This window comes from Apium graveolens, chromosome 1 (assembly GCF_009905375.1).
Source record: "Apium graveolens cultivar Ventura chromosome 1, ASM990537v1, whole genome shotgun sequence".
NCBI classification, from domain to species: Eukaryota; Viridiplantae; Streptophyta; class Magnoliopsida; order Apiales; family Apiaceae; genus Apium; species Apium graveolens.
In genome coordinates this window covers 199,605,603-199,631,218 of record NC_133647.1, presented here as the reverse complement: position 1 = coordinate 199,631,218, position 25,616 = coordinate 199,605,603, and the positions used below count along the sequence as shown (strand labels likewise).

General features: G+C 40.0%; 3 protein-coding genes across 3 annotated transcripts; 2 read left to right on the top strand and 1 right to left on the bottom strand.

The window, feature by feature from the left end:
• The first annotated feature begins 3,533 nt into the window (after positions 1 to 3,533).
• On the top strand, positions 3,534 to 4,541 carry LOC141716570 (uncharacterized). Its single transcript, XM_074518777.1, has one exon. The coding sequence runs from the start codon at positions 3,534 to 3,536 to the stop codon at positions 4,539 to 4,541; it is 1,008 nt and encodes a 335-aa protein (XP_074374878.1).
• A 12,370-nt stretch (positions 4,542 to 16,911) lies between these two features.
• LOC141678110 (UPF0481 protein At3g47200-like) lies at positions 16,912 to 19,769 on the top strand. Its single transcript, XM_074484353.1, has 5 exons — positions 16,912 to 17,185; positions 17,274 to 17,325; positions 17,517 to 17,572; positions 17,720 to 18,929; positions 19,220 to 19,769. Exons 4-5 carry the CDS (start codon positions 17,778 to 17,780, stop codon positions 19,277 to 19,279), a joined length of 1,212 nt encoding a protein of 403 aa, XP_074340454.1. The 5' UTR covers positions 16,912 to 17,185; positions 17,274 to 17,325; positions 17,517 to 17,572; positions 17,720 to 17,777; the 3' UTR covers positions 19,280 to 19,769.
• Positions 19,770 to 19,928: 159 nt separating this feature from the next.
• LOC141678120 (ubiquitin-conjugating enzyme E2 32-like) lies at positions 19,929 to 23,509 on the bottom strand. The gene is made up of 5 exons (XM_074484363.1): positions 23,234 to 23,509; positions 21,763 to 21,894; positions 21,543 to 21,627; positions 20,815 to 20,978; positions 19,929 to 20,737 (listed from the first exon to the last, which is right to left on the bottom strand). Exons 1-5 carry the CDS (start codon positions 23,342 to 23,344, stop codon positions 20,324 to 20,326), a joined length of 906 nt encoding a protein of 301 aa, XP_074340464.1. The 5' UTR covers positions 23,345 to 23,509; the 3' UTR covers positions 19,929 to 20,323.
• Positions 23,510 to 25,616: the final 2,107 nt, after the last annotated feature.

The window sequence follows — 25,616 nt, the reverse complement described above, 5'->3', positions numbered from 1 at the left end:
TGAGGGTTCTTCCTGATCCTATCCCCAAAAACTTCACACAAATACTTGACATTTGCCATTTTGTTGTTGTATGGCTTAGTGCACAAGTGTGTGTCAACCAGTATTTTTACAGTTACAGTCTCACTATCCTTGTCCCTACTACACCAAATGTAGAAGGGACAGTTTGCCTCACAAGACACTTGACATCTTCTACCATCATTAGTAATGAATTGGACCCCTCTTCTATCAAGCACACCATATCTCCTAACAGTATCTCTGAACTCAGCCATGTTAACAAACTTATGTCCTACTTCAAACCTAGGTACCCCTTCAGTACTACCCTTTTTTTTCAAGATTCTTCTTTTCTTGGGATTAGGTGGACCAACATATCCAATTCTTGCATTCTCATCCTCACTTGAGGATGAGAGAGACCTCAAAACTTGAGAATCATAAGCAGACTCTTCACTAGGGGACTTGTTTGGTATGTTCATAGCATTATACATTATCTTTAAATTTCTTAACATTTTGCCTAATGGTATACAACTCATCATCACTGTCACATACATTATCAGGGCATACACTATCATCATCATCTGATTCCTCACTATCCTTAGCAAGTCTGTACTCAGGGTCATAAGAATCATCTGTATCATCCCCATTATCACTATTATCACTATTATCCCTAACTATTTCTTCTTCCATCATTCTACTCACATTGTTCTCCTCAGGCACAGTTTTAATTTTACATTGTTTAGGGGTTTGCGGAACATCAATTAGGTCATCAAGGTTAAAATGATCTACATATAAATCAATCCTACCATACGGCTTAGACAAATCAACTAAATCCCTCACAGAACCATCATCATATATTACCCTGATACCTTCACTAAAACTAAACCCATCACATTTAAAATAAACAAGAGAATTCACATCATAATCATATTTCTGGGCAAAATCTTCTAGGTCACGAAAGGACATCAAATCACTATCAAACTCTTTAATGACCTCGGTTTTACCCCCAACATAAGTAATAGTAGGAGGAGGGGTAAAATCACCATGGTGGTGAAGATACAGAGTAGTAGACATGCTGAAAAAAAACAAAAAATAACATATAAATGTATATATGTGCACATATCAACATACTTACAGATACATACAAGTCAATACATCTAGGATTCGTCAATTAAGGGAATCGAACATACCTTCGATTGCAGTATTAGATCTTCAAGTGACGGTATTCGCACTCCCCCCCACAATGTTCTTCCAATTCGCCCCTCAATTGCACTCTCTCAGACGAGTTCTTCACTTAGGGTTTTTCCCCCAATTTTCCAATCACACTCTTCTATCTCAAATTTGTTTTTAATCGATTATGACTGTTTATTTTTCTTGTTTTTTTGTTTTAAACGTAGCTTTGCTTATTTGGAAGACACGTAACTTAACAGTTGTTGCCATGTAGGTGCCATCTGGATTTGCCGTTAAGTAAGTAACGTCTCCCGTCAAGTCAACGTCCTTGACTAACGGGGAAGTCATTACTCTCAACTAGAGTGGTGTCATCGAGACCCCGATAACTAGAAGGGTATTTTTGATATGTCACCCTCACTTCAGTGACTACTTTGAGATTTAAGCCGAATCAAAATTGTCGAAAACAAAACATTTGATGCAATCCAGGGTACCCAAGATCCTCAACTGACCTTGCCCTGTTATTACTCGTAAAGTTCAGTGACTATCCTTTTTAGAGTCCAAGTCTTTTGACTCCAGATTTCAAAATACGGCTCATGAATGAGACTGTTGCTGTCGGAGTTGCAATGTGATGTAATATGGATTGATAGCCTATAATAATTCAGGCCCAATAACAAAAGCCCAGGGCTCAATCACAAGAGCCCAGGGAGTACTCAGCATTGACCTTGGGAAGCCCAGGACACGTGGCAACATCACCACCGTCCAAGTACCCGGGATCCAGAATGTTCCTACGGTCCAGATCAGATAGTACCCTGACGCATTCAGCTTTGACCTTGAGGAGAATAGGACACGTGGTGACATCCCCACCGTCTAGGTACCCGGGATCCAGAATACTCCTACGGTCCGGATCTGACAGTACTCTGACACATCCCAGGCGTCCAGATGCCCTACAATCCAAAAGGCCAACCTACGGTCCAGATTAAAGGAGATAAACCCCTAAACCCTAGTAGGAGGCCTATAAAAGGTAGAACAGAAGGAAGGTTACAGGTTACAATCTCACATACTCTCTCTCTCCTATACTTACATGCACACACGTACACCCCACAAATATATTCGCATAATCCCCACTTTGCCCTTCTCCTTAAAAACCCTTTCTCATTCTCACGCCGGAGGTGCCGCGGGGATGCCACCCCCCTCCGGTTCTGTTTTGTAGGTTCCCACCCTACAGCTACACCGCACGCCGTCGCCGTCGACGTCCAAAAGGAGTTTGAGTCCGGGTCCGGCCAGGAGAAGGCCCCGGAGTGATTTGGGATTATCATTGACGCTAGAAGGAGGGGCTGAACCTCCGACCAGTGGTGTTCCTATCCGCAGCCCCACCACCCTGAAACTTGAAACACCATCTCCAAGTAAGAACGCTACTACCAATCTCTTAGATCTGTTTTTATGAATTTTATTATTTTGAGTTCGTAGCACCTTCAAATAACCATGACTACGAGAAAAAGCAAAGCAGCAGTTTCTGCCTCTTTCCTTCCGCCTCCTCCCCAACCCAGGGATGGAGACATGGAAGACCTGGACGAAGGGCTCCCCATAACCCAGACTCCCTCTCAAAATCTCCAACCAGGAGACCAGAGAATAGTTATTGAAAGAGCTGCCCACAAACACACAGGGGTCCCCACAAATCCATGGGAAAGCATGACACCGGAACAGATACATGTGGCAATGGACTTGTGGAAGAAAAAGCAGAACGGCGAACCTGAGACCCGCCCAGGGGATCAACGAGAGCGGTCCGGAGAATCTCGGGGATCCGTCTTCGACCGGATTGCAAAGAATTTAAAGAAGCCACCAGAGGATGCCAGAGATGAGATAAGAAGAGCTGCCCTCCGTGAGAGAATCCGGAAAGAAGAAGAGGCTAAAGCCCAGGAATCTATAGAAAGGAGAGTCCGGGAAGAAGAGGCCAAGCTAAAGAGAAAGGCACACCAGATTCATGTTTCTTCAGACTCGGAGCCAGGGAAAGAATCCAAGCAAGAACAAATGGCCCGTGTCCTTCGGGACCTTAAAAGAAAAGTGGAAGGCGACATGGAAGTAGGAGCGGCAGCAACCCCGTTCACAAAGAAGCTGGAATCCACCCCCGGGGAATCAGGGTTGAAGCACTTCAATTTTGACTCTTTTGATGGACTGGCCGACCCCGAGGAGCATCTGAACTATTTCGAGCAAATATCTAATATTTATGGTTACAGGGACCTGACTAGATGCCGATTCTTCGCATCAACGTTGAAGGGGGCGCTCAGAAATGGTTCAGCCGCATCCCATCCCGGAGTGTGGACTCCTGGAAAGACTTCCGTGAGATATTTTTGAAAAGATTCAGGGCCAACCGGATGAACGAGCTGCAGATGTGTCATCTAGAAACAATCCAGCAAAGAAGCAAGGAACCCCTCCCGGAATTCATCAAAAGATTCCAGGAAGCAGTCAACCAACTCTCCAACTTGGAAGAAAAGGAGGCAGTGAACATTTTTCGAAGAAACTTGCACCCGATATCTTGTGAAGGCTATGTTAAAGACTTGATTCATAGGGAGCCCCAGAGCCTAGCGTCGGCATACGCATTGGCATCAAAGTTTATAAAGGAAAATGATTTCCTTAAATCAATGAAGATGAACAGGAGGATACACGATGATGATGAGTCCCCGGAGCGATGCTCGTCATCCCGAAGAGACAAAAGATACAAGCTTGACAGGCAAGCCAACTACATTCAGCAGTCTCGGGGAACCCCACCCCGGGATGCATACCCTGAATTAAAAAAGAATGAAAGGAAACCCAAGACAGAGAAGGAACCCAAGCCGGAACCGGAGTGGACACCCCTCAACAGGCCCCGGGCCGACATTTTGCGCGAAGTCAAGGGCAAGCCATTTTATTATCCGCCAAAACCCTTGCTGGCGCCTCCCGAAAATAGGGACCGGGACAAGCATTGTGGCTATCACGAGGATCATGGTCATACCACTGAAAACTGTTTCTCCTTCAAGATGTTCATAGAAGACCAAATTAAGAAAGGAAACATGAACCAGTATCTTCAAAGGGGGTCAAATGACAAAGACAGAGCCCCGGGAAGAGGCAAAAATGTGGTGAATGTTATTTTCGGAGGCACAACCTCTCCACCTCGGAGCCCGGACCAGGAGAATGATGTGATGATGATCCAGACTCTGGTTGACGAGCCGATCTGCTTCTCTTATTCTGATTACGAGGGGCTCGATCCGGACCACAACTTGGCATTGGTGGTGACCCTTGATGTCGCAAACAACGAGGTAAAAAGTATTTTAGTTGACAATGGTTCATCTGCTAATATTGTATTCGAGCACACACTTAACAGGATGGAGCTCAGCCATTTCTGAATGGACCCCTGTCTCGAAGATCCCTTGTACGGATTCGGGAACACGATAATTCCAATCCGGGGCATCATTTATCTCATCATAATCTTTGGGACTGCACCCCGGCAGATCTCTCATATGATAAAATTCTATGTGATAAGTGCAACCTCCTCATACAACATGATCCTTGGAAGGCCCACTATCACCAAGCTCAGAGCAATCCCTTCAACTATTCACTTAAAACTCAAATTCACCACCCCGGGAGGCGTTGGAGAATTGAAAGTAGATAGGGAAATGGCAGGTAGATGCTATGGTCAAGCACTTGTCATGGAAGAAACGGAGCCGGAAAACCGGAAGAAGATAATGTCCCTACCCAAGGGACAAAGCAGAAAGAAGCATCGAGAGCACCTTAGTAAAAAGGCCCGTCTGGATGTAAATATGATTGAGGACTCCGGGTACGGTGTAACCAACGCTGATGTCCGGATTCAGAAATTTGTAGAAAGCAAGGAGAAGACAAAGGTAGAACCTGCCCAACAGATAATAGAGTTAGATTTGGAACCCGGGAACCCCACCCGAAAAATCAAAATCGGCAAAGGCCTGGAAACCACATTCCAGAAGGAACTCATCGACCTACTAAAGGAATAAGCCGATGTGTTCGCTTGGTCCCCGGAAGACATGCCGGGGATTGATGAATCTGTGGCCATGCACAACCTGGACGTGGATCCAAAGCAAAAACCAATCAAGCAAAAATGAAGGAACTTTGCCCCGGAGAGACAACAGGCAATCGACCAAGAAGTTGAAAAGTTGTTAAAAGCAGACATAATCTGTGAAATTAAGTATCCGGATTGGCTGACAAATGTTGTGCTGGTCAAGAAACCCAATGGAAAATGGCGAATGTGCGTGGATTATACAAGCCTCAATTCGGCGTGTCCTAAAGACTCCTACCCCCTGCCCAACATTGACCAGCTGATAGACGCGACCTCGGGCCATGTAATGCTAAGTTTCATGGACGCCTTCTCGGGATACAACCAGGTCAAGATGAACCCGGCAGATATTGCGAAGACGACATTCGTCACACACCGGGCTGTCTACGCTTTTATTATGATTCCGTTTGGGTTAATCAACGCCGGGGCAACATACCAGAAAATGATGAATACCATCTTCAAAGATCAGCTGGGCAGGAACATGGAATTTTATGTTGACGATATGATCTCTAAGTCGGCCACAATCCCAGAACACATCCGAGACCTCAGGGAGTGTTTCGACAACTTGAGGAAGTACAACATGAAGCTTAACCCGGAGAAATGCGCGTTCGGGGTTCCCTCCGGAAAGTTTCTTGGTTTTCTGGTCAGCGAAAGAGGAATAAAGGCCAACCCGGAGAAGATCAAAGCTATAATGGAAATGACAGTCCCCCGGACTCAAAAGGACATTCAAAAGCTTGCAGGATGCTTAGCAGCTCTTCGAAGGTTCATCCCAAAATTGGCAGAAAAGTGCCTGCCTTTCTTTGAGATATTAAAGGGGGCCCAGAACAAAAAGATGATCGACTGGACCCCGGCTTGCCAAACAACGTTTGAGGAAGTCAAGCGATATCTGATGAACCCGCCTATTTTGTCAAAAGCAAAGCCCGGGGAGCCCCTTTATCTCTACATTGCAGCCGGGGAAAGAGCGGTATCTTCCGCACTCGTTCGGGAAGAAAATGGGACGCAGACCCCGGTATACTATGCAAGCCAAGTCCTGAAAGATGCTGAAACCCGGTACCCAAACTTGGAAAAATTCGCACTGGCTCTTGTGCACTCGAGCAGAAAGCTGAGACAATACTTCCAGGGCCGGGAAATCAGGGTAATCACTAATCAACCACTTCGCAAAATCATCCATAAACCAGACGCCTCCGGAAGGTTAGTCAATTGGGCAATCGGGTTGAGCCAGTTCAATATCAAATTTATCCCGAGGACAACCATAAAAGCCCAGGCGTTGGTCGAATTCGTCATGGAATGCACCTTTCCGGAAGCCCCCGAGACTCCTAAAACCCGATCCAAGGGGAAAAAGAGTCTAACAGCCGGGATTCTTAGACATTACATGTTGATGGCTCGGCTACAGCCGAAAGGTCCGGAGCCGGCCTTATCCTCTCCAGCCCAGATGGATTCGCAATCCAGCAGGCCATTACCTTCGCCTTCAAAGCAACAAACAACCAGGCTGAATATGAAGCTCTACTCTCCGGACTCAGATTAGCCAAATCCCTTGGAGTAAGGAATTTAACAATTTATAGTGATTCTCAGATTGTGGTAAGGCAAACCAATGGTGAATATGTTGCAAAAGATCCCAAATTGGCCCGGTATCATGAAATGGTTAGAACAATCCTGGAAACCATCCCGGACTCAACCATCTTGCAGATAAACAGAGAGGAAAATGCGAAAGCAGACGAGTTATCCAAGCTCGTCCAAAATACTTCAGATTTAAGCAGCTCGGTTTACTTCGAGGAGCTCGGAGCCCCCAGCACCGATCGACCCGAAGTATTATGTGTTAGTAGCCCAGAGAACTGGATGAATCCTTACATAACCTATCTCAAGGACGGCACCCTTCCGGAAGATCAGAACAAAGCCCGGTACCTCAAGTATAAGGCTGCCCGCTTCTTTTTAGAAGACAATCAGTTATACCGGAGAACTTTCTCTGCACCAACGTTAAAGTGCGTTGATCCGGATGAAGCAGATTATTGCCTCCGGGAGGTTCACGAGGGGATCTGCGGGGATCACCTTGCCGCTAAAGCTCTAACCAACAAGGTCATCAGACAAGGCTATTATTGGCCAACAATCCACACTGATTCAGTCACCTATGTCAAGAAATGTAGCAAGTGCCAGAAGTTCAGTAACGTACCAAAACAAGGTTCAAGCCTCCCTGGGTCCATTCTCTCCCCGATCCCATTTGCTGTCTGGGGAATTGACATCATGGGCCCTTTCCCTCGGGCAAAAGGGGACCTTCGTTACATTCTGGTAGCAATAGATTATATGACTAAGTGGACGGAGGCCAAGGCTATGAGAACCATTAACCAGCAAGACTGCATCAAGTTTGTGGACATGATTGTAGTGAGGTTCGGGATCCCGATGGTTTTCATCTCGGACAACGGGCCACAGTTCGTGGGTTCAGATTTTGAAGCCTATCTCAAAGAGCTCGGGATAAGACACAAAAAAGCATCTGTTGCCCATCCACAAGGGAATGGACAGGTTGAGGTCACAAACAGAACCATACTCCGTGGTCTGGAAAAGAGAATGGAAGACTCTAAAAAGAACTGGTCGGATGAACTCCCGAAGGTTTTATGGTCATACAGAACCACCTCCCGGACAGGAACCGGGGAGACTCCATTCAAGCTTGCCTACAGTACCGAAGCCCGGTTACCGGTAGAGACCGGATCCCCTTCACATAGAGTGACCAACTTTGACGAGGTCTCCAATATAGAAGGCCTCAGAACCAACCTCGAACTCCTGGATGAAGTAAGAGATCGGGCCGTAGAGAAAATGGAAAGCTACAAGGAAAAACAAAGCTTCACTTTGCGAAGAAGGCCAGGATAAGGGAATATGTGGCTGGAGATCTGGTGCTCCGGCACACTGAAGCCTCGGACCCAACCAATCAGGAAAAACTACAGCCGAACTGGGAAGGCCCTTATATAATCACGGAAGTGATCTGTCCGGGAACTTACAAGCTGAACTACCTCAGCTGAAACGAGGTCCCCAACACCTGGCATGGAACCCGCTTAAGAAAATTCTACCAGTAAGGAAAAGGTGCACACTCTGGGAACACCTCTACATTCATACTATGATATTTTGATGTAAACATTATCCTCATTCACCCCAGAATGTAATTCTTGCTTTCAATATGAATGAAAAACTCTACTTTAAGCCTTCCATAACTTGAATCAATTTCATTACGTTGCTCATTTATTTGCCATCAAATTTAAATAAACACAGCCCATGTGTACTCAAAAAAAAATTTCTATAAAAACTCAGCCTATGAGTATTCATAATTTTTTTATAAGTTAAAAATTTTACCCCATCCCGGGGTCCGCAAAAACACAGCCCATATGTACTATGAAAATTTCTATCAATTGGAAAGTAACCCCTACCCGGGGTCCTATAAAAACCCAGCCTATGAGAATTCATAATTTTTTTTTAAGTTAAAAATTTTACCTCATCCCGGGGTCCGCAAAAACACAGCCCATGTGTACTATGAAAATTTCTATCAAATGGAAAGTAACCCCTACCCGGGGTCCTATAAAAACTCAGCCTATGAGTATTCATAAAAAAATTTTAAGTTAAAAATTTTACCCCATCCCGGGGTCCGCAAAAATACAGCCCATGTGTACTATGAAAATTTCTGTCAAATGGAAAGTAACCCCTACCCGGGGTCCTATAAAAACTCAGCTTATGAGTATTCATAAAAAATTTATAAGTTAAAAATTTTATCTCATCCCGGGGTCCGCAAAAACACAACCCATGTGTACTATGAAAATTTCTATCAAATGGAAAGTAACCCCTACCCGGGGTCCTATAAAAACTCAGCCTATGAGTATTCATAAATTTTTTATAAGTTAAAAATTTTACCCCATCCCGGGGTCCGCAAAAACACAGCCCATGTGTACTATGAAAATTTCTATCAAATGGAAAGTAACCCCTACCCGGGGTCCTAAAAAATCAGCCTATGAGTATTCATAAAATTTTTATAAGTTAAAAATTTTACCCCATCCCGGGGTCCGCAAAAACACAGCCCATGTGTACTATGAAAATTTCTATCAAATGGAAAGTAACCCCTACCCGGGGTCCTATAAAAACTCAACCTATGAGTATTCATAAAAATTTTATAAGTTAAAAATTTTACCGCATCCCGGGGTCCGCAAAAACAGAGCCCATGTGTACTATGAAAATTTCTATCAAATAGAAAGTAACCCCTACCCGGGGTTCTATAAAAACTCAGCCTATGAGTATTCATAAAATTTTTATAAGTTAAAAATTTTACCCCATCCCGGGGTCCGCAAAAACACAGCCCATATGTACTATGAAATTTTTTATCAAATGGAAAGTAACCCCTACCCGGGGTCCTATAAAAACTCAGCCTACAAATATTCATAAAAATTTTATAAGTTAAAAATTTTACCCCATCCCGGGGTCTACAAAAACGCAGCCCATATGTGCTTAGGAAAATTCCTAACTATTCCTGAATTCCTACGTCAAAAGTTTTAATATGCAAATCAAAATGAAGGAAACGAAGCACAATCACATTAAACTACCCCGGGGAAACACACCCCGGGGGACAAATCGAAAGCATTTAGATTACAAACAAGTTAAAAATAAAGCCAAAAGGCTCAGTTCGGAATGGCTTAATTTAAAAACAAGAGAATAGAAATTACATGCCAAAACATGGCAAAGTCTTCAAGCTTCGACGGCAGGATCGGCGGGAGGAGAAGGAGGCTGCTCCGAGTCATCCTCTGGTACGGGAGGCTGTTCAGCAAGTGGCGACCCGGGGAAGGAAGGAACATTGTTAGAGGTTCCGGCACCGGACTCCCTCGCCTGGATGACTTCTTTCTCCTGCTCCATCCGAGTCTCCTCCTCTATGTACTTCTCCAGGAAGACATCAATGGTACCCTGGGGCTCTTCAACAAGATACTTAGAAGCAACATTCCAGCAGATCTGGATCTTCTCCAGGGCCTTGTCGTTCAGTTCTTCGAAGTATGCAGGAGTGCCCCGGAACCCTGCCAGAACCTCCTCGGGAGTGGGCCGGGCGGCAAGATCATCCTTCAACTTCTGATTTTCAGCCCTCATCTCCCGGACAGAAGCCTCATCCCGATCCTGCCTCTCCCGGATCTCGTCTAAAATCTTCTTATGAGCAGCAGCCTCCCTTGCACTTGCCTCCTTCAACTCCTGGATCTCCCGGGACAGCCGCTCGGATTCAGTCTTGTAGACCTCGGTAGCATCAGCCTTCTCCTGAAGGCTCCGGGTTATGCAAACCAGTCCAGCAACCCAGGAGTTAGCCTGAAAACATTATAAATCATGATTAGGCAGCACAAATACAAGACACAAGAAGGCAAGTAAGAAAAAGGCTTACAGCAGTGATATCCTCCTGAAGCCCGACCAGAAAGTCGTCGAGAGGCTCCTTCCTGTACTTCTTCCTCTCCGCGTGCTAGCATAGTTCTCAAACAGCTCTCTCCGGCGAGTCTCCGGGGTGAAACTAGCAAGCAGGGCCTTCAAAGTTTCCGGAGTATCCGGGGCCAGGTCAATAGCAGCCTTCTTCGAAACTGGGCCCTCAGATACATCATCACCTTTGTCCCCGGAACCCGCGGGAGCACTCTTCCTCTTTCGGGGTGCCGGAATCCTTATCACATCCCCTTGATGCACGTCCTCGACCCGGGGCTCGTTGATCACGATCGTTGTCCTCCCCGGACGAGACGGCGCCGCCTTCCGGACCGCATCATCACCCTCACCAACCTTCTTCTTCCCGGTGTCCAAGCTCGTCATTCCCCCAATCCTTCGTAGCTTGGCTGAGAGATCCTTAAGTTGGGCAGACATATTCGGGGGATAAGGAATTAACTTCGGAATACCTGAGAAGGAGACAACAAATTATCAGTCCCGGATACGAACAATCAAAGCTAAAGCAACAAAAATAACACTAAGGCAAATGACTTACATCCGGCAGCATGCATGTTTGCATTGCTAGTAAAATAGTCTCGGGTCCACTGCGTCCCAAGAGCCCCACAGAAGGCATAAACCATCGCGAGAGCTGCTTGCCCGAGCCGCTAGACCGGAAACCTATCTGTTTTAATTTCAAGTTTATGGAGCGGCATGAACTCCAAATCCCCACCCCGGACAAAAATGAACTCCCGGTGCCATCCCTTAAGCGACGTCAACATACTAACCGGGAGAACCATCTTATCAGAAGGATACCCATAGTCCTCTATCCTAAATATGAACTCATGAATCGGCCGAGCGGTGGACCTCTTAATTTTGAAAATATGATGGAAAAGTTTGAAGGTGGGGAGGTAGTTTTTGGCATGACAACAAGCTAAAAACCAGCTTATCCATTTCACCGAATTTGGGGCTAGCTGTGTGAAAGGAATCCCATAAACATCCCGGCATAGGGATTTGATGAACTGATGTAATCCGAGTCGCATGCCCCGGAGATGCTCTAATGGAATACCAACCCATCCCCCCTCCGGTCTGTGGTATACCCTTTCATGCTCCTCGGGTCATCTCCACTGGTATGTATCATCAAGGTTAAAGGTGAGTCTAAGGGCGCCATCTACCTCAGCGTCCGTATATTTCTCCTGGACCTCTTTATGAACCGCCCCACACTCATACCTAGTCCCCGGGGCAGTGAAGAACTTCATATTCATGTCATCTTCATTATAGGGCTCCCTGCCTCCCAAACCATCCGGGCCCCCATATGCCTCGGACAAGTCTCGGTAATAAAAGCCCAAAGGCTTAGGATTCACGCGGCATTGGATAAAGTATTCGTCCACATCTTCCCAAGACCCATCCGGATTGGACAGGGTACCCCCGGGGCCTAAAACTAAGGTCTGGGCTAAAACTTGTTGAGGCTGGTCAACCCGGGGAGGCATCTCTACTAAACTACTGCTAGAAGAGGAAGAAGGATAGAAGGAGTTAAGTTCGCCTAACCCGACAGGACGCTCGGGATACTAGTTCCTAAGAGTAGCAGTACACTTAAAACGGCTACCTGGCATATACTATGTGTGTCTATATAAACACACCCCGGAGTCAATGCCAAATCCCGAACCCAACAACAACAAAAACAAAACAAAAAACAGAGAAGGTTTAGAAACAAATTGTATACGTATCTTACCCTAAAAACAGGATCTACAGCATATACAAACACATACAACCAAGACCACATATCAAGAACACACCCCGGGCCCTTCAACTTTTTACGCTGCTAAAAACCCACTTACCCGCATACAAAACTACCAAAATTCACGATATTTACACAAACCAAACACAAAATCGTCGAAGAAGCCATGAAAAATTTACACAACTTCACAGATTTAAGATTAAGGAAACAACACAGCGGTGGAAATCGAAAAAGGGATATGAAGGGGCGAATCAAAACTCGCACAAAACAACTGCATGCATTGCAAGAACGAACGAAAAAGAAATGAAACAAGAAATAAAAAGTGCAAGACACTTACAAAGTAACAGGAGAAAGAAATGCGGCTTCAAAAAATCTCTGCAAGATTTCTCAGGTCTCTCTCTCTTTCTCTCGTTATCGCTCCGTGGAAGTTTCTGCGTAAAAGAAAAAAGAAGGGGAGAAGGCAGTATTTATAAAGAAAAGAAAGATAGGTGAAAGGTTTTTTGAAGAGAAATTACCTCAACCACGTGGCAGAAACCAATTGGTCCCAAAAAGTAACTGCACTAACCAAGTCAACCCCGGAGTCTCATCCCCATTTGACCCCGGGGTTAGAGGGCAACAAATCAAAAAACCCCCAAAAAATTTCAAAGGCGTCGCGGCACAATGGTAATTACTCTACTCCCCCATCCGGGTAAACCCGCATAAGGGAGTGGGGGGCAAATGATAGCCTATAATAATTCAGGTCCAATAACAAAGGCCCAGAGCTCAATCACAAGAGCCCAGGGAGTACTCAGCATTGACCTTGGGAAGCCCAGGACACGTGGCAACATCACCACCGTCCAGGTACCCGGGATCCAGAACGTTCCTACGGTCCGGATCAGATAGTACCCTGACGCATTTAGCTTTGACCTTGAGGAGACTAGAACACGTGGCGACATCCCCACCGTCCAGGTACCCGGGATCCAGAATACTCCTACGGTCCGGATCTGACAGTACTCTGACACATCCCAGGCGTCCAGATGCCCTACAGTCCAAAAGGCCAACCTACGGTCCAAATTAAAGGAGATAAACCCCTAAACCCTAGGAGGAGGCCTATAAAAGGTAGAACGGAAGGAAGGTTACAGGTTACAATCTCACATACTCTCTCTCTCCTATACTTACATGCACACACGTACACCCCACAAATATATTCGCATAATCCCCACTTTGCCCTTCTCCTTAAAAACCCTTTCTCATTCTCACGCCGGAGGTGCCGCGGGGACGCCACCCCCCTCCGGTTCTGTTTTGTAGGTTCCCACCCTACAACTACACCGCACGTCACCGCCGTCGACGTCCAAAAGGAGTTTGAGTCCGGGTCCGGCCAGGAGAATTCCCCGGGGTGATTTGGGATTATCATGGATTTTACGTATTAAGGTTCCTCTTGCAGATTAGAGTGCTAATTGTTTTTGTATGGAATACGAGATTACTAGCCCTAATGCTACAGAGTTACTAATAGGGGTGAGCAGAAAAAATTTAAACAGAAAAGATAACTGAAAAAAACCGATAAATCAAACCGAAAAAAAACAAACTGCTAAAAACGCCAAAGAAAACCGAACCGACAAAAACTGAATTAGTGGTTCAGTTTCGTTCCGGTTTTCAATCAAAACCGAACCGAAATTAACCGCACCGCCATATTATATATATCTATAATATTATGTATATATACGTGTATATATAATCATAACCCGGTTCAAATATTTTGTTAAATAAATATTTACTTAACATTAGTAATGTAAATTGTATAATATAATAGCATAAATTAATTAAAATTAATATGTAAATACTCTTAAATCATAATTTTTTTAATATGTATATAATCAATTTTATCATATATTTTAATGTATACTCTTTTTTCCATTGTTGTCAACATATATTTTTATCATATTTCGTATTTATAATTTAGGATAATATGATTTATACATTCAAAAAATAACTTTATAAAATATATCAATTTTATTTAACGAATTTTAAAGTGACAAATCTTTGGTGATTAAGGTAATATTATCATTTAACTTGATGTTATTTTTTTATCCAACACATTACCCTTAAAAAATCGTACAAATAAAAAATGTGTAAAAAAACTGAATAAGAACCGAAACCGATAAATGGTTAACTGTAACTTAAAAACCGTTTTAAGCGGTTTGGTCTCGGTTAATAGCAATTAACGGAACCGAACCACATAGTATTGGTTTGGCTACCGCTAAAAACGGCACCATACACGCCCCCACTTACTGAGGCGATCTTCTCTATTTGTTGATCTCTATGAAAATTAGCTCCATTGTTTTTTTGGCCCTAGTAACAGACTAGCAGGAGTTTGATATAACATGAGTTAGATGACCCGGTGACATAAATCAAAATAATTTATAACCTCATCGAGTTCAATCATCTGAGGTTAACCAAATACTCCCTTCTTGCAGGTTCACAGCACTGAACTTCGCATGTTTGCTGGTTCGAACGAAGCTCACAAGTCCAATCAGGAAATTCATAGTCTGAATAACGAAAATCTTAGATTTTTTATTTTTTATTTTTGCTAAACAAAAATCATAGAATTTTAATTTCTCATCTTTGACAATCAAACTTTACTGTAAATGTAAAAATAATAATTCCGACCCCCCTTATGTTCAAACCTGGATCCGCCACTGCAAAGTCATTATAGTGCATGTCTGCAATACGAGGTGCTATTATTATGATTAGGCCTGGTAACAATGGCGAAACTATTTTTCAATGTTGCTCATTGTTTGAACAAATTTCATTAATCTTGCATACTTGAATCATATTAAGGCAAGTTAAAACAGTTTTCATTGCCGCTTATATGTTTAATCTGCTTTCATTGTTACAGCTCATTCCTAGCTTAGATCAAGGTTAATCCAGACATCTGCAGAACAGTGCATAAAGGTAAGCTTTAGTCTACTTCCTTTTTTATTTTTCTGAGAGAGTTATTAGAAGCCAGATCTATGGTATATATGAAGAGGTATAGTGAGGGGGAGTGTTAAAATATTAATATAAGATTCCGGAAAAGCCCTTCCTCTAACACCTAAGTTTTTAAAGCTAACACCTAAGTTTTTAAAGCTAATGATTCATTAACATGGTATCAGTATTCAGACTGGCGAGAGACTCAGGTTAAATATACGTGAAAATGGTCATTTGTCACCTGGCAGGCAGCAGAGTGATAAACTACTATACACACTCCGTTGTAGTTGCAATCATATGGTCCATACAGATTCGACGTGAAGTCTTTTAGTCATAGGTAATTTTTATATTGCATGTTTCAATGCTTCTTCTGCATGATCTTTTCTGTCTGAACTTTTCACTACTCACAAATTAAAGAAAAATACCAAACAAATTTAAGAACAGTAGAGTTATGCTGTGACATCACAAATACAACTATGAACTACCACTACAAAATTCCTTGAGAAATCAAGGCAAAGCCAGCTAATGACACGAGTCAAATTCATGTTTTCAGCTGGGAAGTGAGGGGTATTCAAATTACTCCTCAAATCTCAACTAATATCGAATTGACTTTCTCAGCATGTCGTCGTATATTACATGCAATTATTCATCGACTTGATTTACTAAGTAAATTTCAATTCCTCATCTCCACTAGACCCCTACGAGGCACAGCCTGCAATTATACTTGGTGAGGGAAGGGATTGCGTCATTTATGACTATATGACTACTATAACGGGCTAAAACAAAATTAATGTATATTAGGGGTCTGTGCTAAAGCAAAATTATACGTCTATTCCACTTTATTAAATCCAATATACTCGTTAGTAGAAGCTAGACGAATACTGGTTGATCACATTTCTAAAAATATTCGGGTGAAGGGTTCAAAGGGTTCTAACTCATCCAGACCAGACTCCTGAAAAAAAAACAGCATGATCTTCAAAATAAACTCACGACTTCATTTGCGATAGCCAACAGAATTCCCAAGTTCTACGATATATCATCACCCATTTAACATCGGTTGCATTAACAATTTTTAATCAGGTTGGGAATGGACTGGGTGCTTGAGAAGTAATCACTCTCCCAGCATAGGTTTCTGGTTAAAATGAACCCAACACATTCCAATAGCTGTACCTGATAGCCCAGGTTGCTACCAAAGCATCTGATTCCAGTTTTTAAACCGTACACTATCAACCACTCTGGCGAATACCATTCCAGATGCTCACTTATTAGACACGACTACTATAAACTTGGGAAAATTTGTGCCTAAAATTGATTAAAGAATCTGATTCTGTGATCCTGTCAAGTCGACAAATTGGCAAAATGATCATTTAGTTCTACTTGTTAAAAAGTATAAGATCCTGTTTGGGTCTTCCTCTACCACCTTAAGGTTTTAGTGCGACCGGTTACTTAACATGGTATCAGAGCTCGGTTTAGGGATGGTTTCCAGTTTTCTGAAACTATTTAAGTTTTCTGAGACTATTTAGTGTGAATAAGAAGTTACACATTCAAGAAGATCAGAATACACGTGAATAACATTTAGAAGAGAAAAAACTCAAAGTATCATTCTTAAATTAAAAACTAACTTATTTGGCACTCAACAGCATATGAAAACCAAGTTTTAGATATGTCCATTTATTATATCAGCAAGTTTTCTTGGATTCTGAGGGTCCTCACCTTGATATTTTTATGAATGCAATAATAGCTAAACATAAACATTTAATCTAAGCACTTAAATACATTTATATATCTGAACTTCTGTTGTACCTTCAAAATAGTTTCAGGTTAGCAAGCAGCCATATTATTAATTCTTATGTATACGATCAGTTCTCGAGCAGGTGACTTTTACACTTCTTCCCCTTCTATTATAATTTTCAGCTATTTTCTGCGATGCCATACCAATCTTATAACATACTTTTTTGACAGCTTTGTGAACTAAGTTTTGCGTCTGTAGCTTCGTGAATTAGAATAAAACACGGTAAGTAATAGTGCAAACTGCAATCTGAGGTGCTTTAATTTTAATTAGGCCTAGTAACATTGGTGAAAATATTTTTCAATGTTGCTCAGTGTTTGAACAAGTTTCATTAATAATGAATGCTTGAGTTACTATTTAGGCAAGCCAAAACAATATTCATCGATGCTAATATGCTTAACCTGCTAATTTTACAGCTTAATATTTGCTTATATCGAAGTTAATCCAGAGATTCACAGAACAGTGCATACAGGTAAGCTTTAGTCTAATTCCTTTAGTTATTTTTCGGGGAGAGTTGCTAGAAGCCATAACTATGGTATATAACCCCCCCCCCCCCCCCGCTTCCCCTTCTCTAGAAGAAATTAATAACTCGACAATTTTTGATGAACTGATGATGCAGGAGTATTATAGTCTTACTAGAAGGAGCCCTAGTGTGCTCGGCCATAAGATATAATAAAATGGAAGAAGAAAGAAGACCGGGAAAAGATGCCTTAAATGAAATTTCTCAAGAACATGAAGATTTTGTACTCTCTGTTAGAGAAAAGATGGAAAAAGTATCGTATTCACATTGCATCTGCAGAATCCCAGATAAACTTTTCAACCATAAGGAAGACAAGTACACTATCCCTGCCCTAGTTTCTATTGGTCCTCTACACCACGGTGAAGAAAAGTTTACATTCATGGAGGGTCAGAAGTGGTACTATATGAACACACTTTTAAGTCGAATGCCAAACATGGAGGCAAGCTTAGACACATGTGTTAGAAAGTTGAAAGGGTTAGAATGGAGAGCACGGAAATGCTATGGGGAGGATGTCACTCTTGAAAGCAATAAATTCATAGAAGTGATGTTGCTTGATGGTCTTTTCATCATAGAGCTTTTTCTCAAGTTAGCTGTCAAGAGTTTGAGACGTAGAGGCGATATTATTTTCAGCAGACACGAGACATTTATCCGTTTAAGAAGTGACTTAATACTGCTAGAAAACCAGATACCCTTTTTCATTCTTTGCGAACTTTTTATTCTTGTTCCAATTCCTAAACTATGTAGTCTTTCCCTGACAGAGCTGGCCCTGCACTTCTTCAGATCTATGATTTCAGGAGATGTACTAATTCTTCAAAAGAAGTTTGGTCAGGATTTCAGCCATTTACTCGACCTAATCCACCAGAGTTATCTTCCTACATTTCCTACGGTGCAACACAGTGAAGCAGAAACTAAACTGCATAGTGCAACAAAACTCAAGGCACTAGGAATTGATATCAAGAAGTTCAAGAATGATAACTTACTGAACATCAATTTTTTTGATGGAGTGCTCCAAGTCCCACCTCTGAAGTTTAATGATCATACTGAAATCTTACTAAGGAATTTTATGGCGATGGAGCACTGTAACCAAAATTGCTCAAAGCTAGTTACATCTTATGTTTACTTCATCAGTTATCTTATGCAATCTAAAGAAGATGCAAGATTATTATGCCGAAGTCACATATTCAGTGGTCTGGAGGAAGAAAACATTGTATTAATGTTCACGAAGATCCACGTGGAGATCGATGTTGAAGAATTTTACTACAAGGGTCTTTCTGATCAAATTGATATGTACGGCAAATCAGGAAAGCAGGTATGGTGCATTCGTGTTTTGTTTGGTTATTTGGTTTTATCGTCTATTCTATAACAGTCTCATTGTTGCGCGTAGTGATATATTATACCCAACAGTTTGCAGGTTTGAAATTATGACATTTTAAGCACAATTAGAACTTAGAAAGCATTGAAGGGTCTTTATGGCATTATTCACATATTTATGCTCTCAGAGCTTTTGGTTTCTTTATGGTCATTAAGTTTAAAGTAATATATATGAATATATATAGCCAATAGAAGTTTATTTATTAACACTTTTGATTTCTGATGCAGGAAAAAATGTTGAAAATGCTGGCCAGGTTTTTCAGGAAAGCAAAGGCTTTGATTACCTAGATATGCTCGTGCTTCTTTTTCATTTCCGTCCCAAAATACAAGTCCGACTTTTTACGCGTATTTTAAGATGAATAGTATGTTAAGGTTAATAAAAAGGACCGCTCTACAAATCATTTTTCAAATTTTTTTCTGAATAAAAATATACATATTAAATTTTAATTCAAGAAAAAAAAATTGAAAAAAGTATCCAGAGTTATTGAATTTTATATATCTTAAAATACGCGTAAAAAGTCAATGGACTTGTATTTTGAGACGGAGGGAATATATAGTTTGTTTATAAGAATTTATAAGAATATATTTGTGCTTTGTGATCGAATCCAGAAATTTGAGCAAGTCCGGCTGCTTGAAAATGTAATTTTGGCATTCAACTGTTATACCAGAAAGATTATTTTTTTCAATACAACGGCAAAAAATTTTTAACACGAAGAGTGATATACGAGAATAAGAATACTGCACACAGACACACCCCTACATTTCTTTTTTTGTTGCATTATAGTATAGTACCTCAACTGTATTGTAAATTGAACACAAGCAAAGTGAGAGCTTTGGCCAAATCTCGATGCTAATCCTTCTACTTACCCCAAAATATCCAGGGTTAATCTGAGATATCAGTTGTGTGCCAATAATAGCACAATGAAAAAGGAACTAGTAATACAAGAAAATTGATAAATCCACTGCAATATGTACAATTTCCACTGAAATGTACAACTTTTGCTGAAATGGGTATATGATGTTGAAATGCATCATAATTTTCGATAAACATAAAGCCAATAAAACCCGTACGAACTATTATTTTACCTGGTACATACAAGTATTGTATACGGTATCAATGGCTCAGAATTCTTATGCTGTTTCACAATGTTTGGCAATGAACATTGACTAGCACAACCTAAAGCCACACACGCATAAAAGGATTTACGGTTCCCATTAGGTTGGGTCTAGAATACCGAACAATGAGAGCAAAGAGCTATACACATTAAAGACTTTCCTATCGGTGAAGAAAAAAGTTGCTCAAAGTTCATATTCGCCTCCGCTGTAATATCTTTACGACCCATTCATGGAAAAGGTGCCAAATTCGCTAGCTTTCAAAAACTTTTTCACAAGAAGATAAGCAATAGCAATGGTCAGTCCTACAGCAGCTAACGTGAAAAGCCAGTCATCTGCTGGCCTCTGAACTCTAGTAGCTGGCCTCTGCAGCAGTTGATGCTGCTCGCTTGGGTTCCCAGTAGTAACCTGCCTTGCCACCACTATCCTTTCAGCAGGGTTTGCATTAAAAGGACCTTCATCCTGCTGTTCGACAATCCTGTCATCTACTGCAGGATTTTGGAGTTCTTCACTTTCAGCTTGGACACCAGCAGGTAGTGGACCTGCCTCTCCAACTGTAGAGTTTTCTTCAGCATCCTGTGTAGAACCAAGTTCAGGAACAGGTGGTGCCTTGCTCAGCATATAGTCATGAATCTGCATAATTATCTGATGATTAGTCACAGTTCTTTGCCCTCAATAGTGTAGATAAGAAACATTTGTAAATAGAGAACCTCATCAATTAGCTTTTGACGTTCGGGATTCCCAAAATTTGGTGCAGCTTCGCGAGACTTGACTGCAAGAACACGCCTTTCTTCTTTCTTATAATCTAACGAACCCAATGCACCACTTGGATTTGTCGGCATAAATGCAATTAATGCTGTTAAAGCTGTCCGAACTGTCAAAATCATAAAGAAGAACCTATAAAATGTAGAAGTTACACAGATAGCATGTAGAAGGCATTTACGGATGCAAATCGTTAAAACGGCCAAAACCATAAACAAGAACCATAAAAATGTAGAAGTTACAAGGATAACATATACAAGGCATTCACGCATGCAAATTGGTAAGTGTTTGTAAACTAGCACCTAATGTACATGACCTTCGGCTCTTTCTTTTGAGCAACCTATATACTGAGTCACGACAAAAAAGGAAACAGTGCATAATGCTTTATTTCTATTAGGTCCTACATGAGATCAGAAGAAATATTGAAACTTTGTTTCCCCTTACATGACTCGCAGAATGGTAGACAATGAAACACACACACACAAACACAGTGATATATGTTAAATACTCATCTCTGCACTGATATAATCAGAATCGTCAATCCGAACATTCTCCTACTCATGTCACCTTTCTTAACCAGCAAAAAAGAAAGGTTATATATGGTCATCTATGACTATGATATAATTACAATGCGAGCATGAAATATTATTTCAAGTGACTTGTAAATAGAACTTACCACTCCATGACGGCTGCCAGTGCTCAGGATGATGATTTGATATGCTTAAACATATCTTGGTTTGGGTTTCAAATCGACCATTTGGCTGAAACAAGGAACAAAATCTAACTTAGCTAATCATACAAAAGCTCAACAAGTAACATACCAAGTTATGCTAAATACTATTATGAAATCATACAAAGTTATAAAATTGAGGGAATTTGTTGACAAGAAACATTACAGTCAATAGCATAAATGATGGAGGCTTAAAAGGGTATTCTGAAGGCAACTGGATTCTTCCATGATAGATACCTCCCTCAAATTCTGTTTCACTAGGTCCCCTGATTGCGAACTGCCATTCAAAGATGTTTTCCTGACAATGTAATAAAAAGGTTATAAAAATGGTTTGTACATTCAAGCAATTCAGTAAAGACTGTGTCAATTACTAACATTAGTAAATAGAACATTTTATTAGTAAATAGAACATTTTAGAAAGCATATTTAATTTCTATATCTAAAAGAAAGTATATTAAAAACAACATTATAGTTCGCAAGAGGAAATTTCCAGTTCACATATAGCTAGGTATCAGAAAATTCAATACTCCACTTAAACAAGGCATACAACTATATCTTTCAGATACAGCCTTGTACTCATACTGATATATTTCCGTTTAAGTAAAAAGGGGGAAGTCTAGCAGATGTTTTGATGCGGAAAAGTAAACCCCCAAGAGGCCAAGATAAACATCATCTTAATGATGATATCGAGTCGTTACAGAGAAACAGACACGCATTCCGATCACACATTGTGACATTGTCTAACACATTTGTTTGAAAAGAGTAAGGCTCTAACACACTTCTAGCAATTATGAGAGTCTACTGAATATGATAACATGTACAGTTATTTAGGATGCGCTCCAGAGAGCACAGATAAACCATGACAACAATTGTTCTGCACTTACAAAAAAAATGCACAAAAATTACATACAAAAGTACAAAGTATTTGCAGAACAATAAATTTTTGTCACTTGAGCACGAGCCTTAATTTAATAATTTAAGCAACTGTCACTCTACACATCACCACATCACTAACAAATAAAATCGGAGTATGTACTTTTTTCCCACAAAACATATACATCATGAATACGCACCTGTATATCTCCAATCACTTCCATAATTACTGATCATATCCATTGTAATTCAATAAACATTAATAAAACACAACAGGAAATAGAACACCTTACACCTAATACAGCATATATCTTCAAATAAGTTCCACAACTGATAATCGCATCAATAGCATTAGCAATTCACTGAACATTAAAATATAAATTTAAATTCTGCACCTAATAATCACAACGATTGCAATACACTAAATATTAAAACATAATTCTAGGTTCTGCAAGTAATAATCAAACACACACACAAACAAACTCATCTCTCCCTCCCTCCCTCTCTCTCTCCCTCTGTCTCTCTCTCTCTCTCTCTCTCTCTCTCTCTCGCTCTCTCTCTCTCTCTCTCTCTCTCTCTCTCTCGCTCATATCAATAAGTTTCACAGCTGATGATCACATCAATTGCAATCAACTAAACATCAAAACACAATTACCCCACAAAACCTAAACACACACAGATCTCCAATCACTTCCACAACTAATAATCAAACAAAAACATACCTAATTGCACAAAAAAAAATCGAAAAAAATTCAAAAAAAAACCTCGAGAGGAAGGCTCATGAAATCATCAGAAGGATTGGACTGCATCTCCTTAAGCTCCTGTAAAATCCTCTTCACCGACGGGTTTTTACGGTTATATTTCTCTTCCGCCATTTTAATACCTTGCGTAGATCTAACTGCAACTGATTTTTAATAATTTCTATCAGAAGTGATAAATGTATACATACAGATTGTGTATGTATACACACAGGATGTGGATGCAGAGAAAAGACGGTGACACGCGGACTGAGTCTTCGGGGGCGTTTGCTTACCTGTCGCTTCACACGCCTCGTGTTTTAAGTCTTTTTTTTCATATTAATTGCGTTTCAATTTACTTATTCAGTTTGATTTGTATGAGTAGTTTAAAATATTATATATTTTTGTTAATTATTTTTAAAAAAAATTGTGAAAAAAATTTTCAAATTTAAATTTTATTTATTAAAAATAATCAAAAAATTTATGCGATCAAAACAATTTAAAATACGGGTAAAAGTCAAAATGGACAACTAATTTGGGATGGAGGGAATAATATACTTTCAATTGAGTTTTAAAAAAAACATTCGTCAAGTAAATTGAGTAAAAATTATTTAGATGTTAATATAACTATCAAACAGAATTAGTAATTAAAAAATTTGGTTTTTGAAGTAAAATAAATATGCAAATAGTTGTCAAATATTATTAATATATTGGATGAATGAATAATAAATTGATAATCTTATTTTTTGAGAATTTAGTAAAAACTTATAAATATATTTGTATTTCATTATATGTGACGTGTAATCAAAATTACATATATGTATATATAATTAACTAATTTCGGTTATAAATTTTTTTAACCTAATCGAATTTTAAGATAAAATGATCGTTTTATCAACTATGATACGACACATAAAATTATGTATTAGAGATGATGTGGCACAAAAAGCGTCGAGATGTACAAATTACTTATCATAGTCTAGAATTTAGAGATGCACGAAAAGTCAATCGGGCCGAATTTTATCACGGTTTTAAAAACCTCGGTTTTTTGAAAACAGATCGGATCGGGCATTTTTAAAAATCGGGTCGGGTCGGGCTTCGTAAGAGATATAAGGCCCCTTTTAGGCCCGCAGGCTGGGTCGGACTGGGCCGAACCGGACTTTATCCGGGTTTTGTATTTATATATTGAAAATTATTTTAATATTTTATAATTCGAATTATGAGTAGTTTAAATACCGTAGAAAATAATATCTTAATATATCAGATAGAGTAGTTTGACATCGAAATAAATAATTATTTTTTAATATAATATACCTTAATTACTTCTAATATTGTAATATAATAATTTAAAAATTACAAAAAGTATTGTATATTTTCAAATTTATATAAAAAAATATTTTTTTAATCGGGTTTTTCAAAATACCCGGGACTTTTATCAGGACCGAACCGGCCTTTTATCAGGGCTTTTTAAGGCCCATTTGTTGGATCAAGCTTTTCGGACGTTTTCCGAATCGGATCGAATCGGATTTCGGATTTCGAATATTTTAAACATCTCTATAAATACGCACCAGAAAATGCATATCAGCTATTGAGACAAATGAAATTGTGCGACAGAAGGTTATTTAGGGTCGTAATCCTAAAACGGGTTCCCTCCGTTTTTATCATGACATTATCGGGTTAATTATCAAATAAGTCACTAACTGCATCCAAATATATCAGGTGAGTCATTGATTACAAAACTGACTCAAATGAGTCACTCATTTAAAAATTTGTATCAAAAAAATCACTCTATCATTAGTCGAAATTCTTAAAAGTTTTATAAATTAAGTTTCATACATTTTTTATGAATGATATTATATCCAAATGAAAGGTTCCGAGTTCTATTATTTCAGATAATATTGTTAGATTTTTAAAATTTTATCAACTATTTATTTTTAATTTTTTGATTGTTTTATTTGATTTTAATTAAAAATAAATAGTAGATTAATTTTTAAAAATTTAAAAATATTATCTAAAATACTGGAACTCATAATCTTTCATTTAGATGTAATATCATTCATAAAAAATGTGCTAAACTCAATATATAATACTTTTAAGAATTTTGACTAATGATAAGGTGATATTTTTTATACAAATTTTCAAATGACTAACTCACTTGATATATTTGGACGTAGTAAGTGACCTACTTGATATTTAACCCTTTGTCTCGTGATCTATCGAAAGAATCAACGAAGGAAAAAGAGACATTATCCAATCGAAAGGGTTAAAAGTAAGTGGAGAGCTAATTTAATTTTTGTGCTTAGTTTTGAAAGTCAGTTGTAATATCCCGTAATTTTTAGAATTATATTAATAATTGAATAATAGAAAAAAAATAGTAAAATTAGTTAAGGACCAGGATTTGAAATTGAAT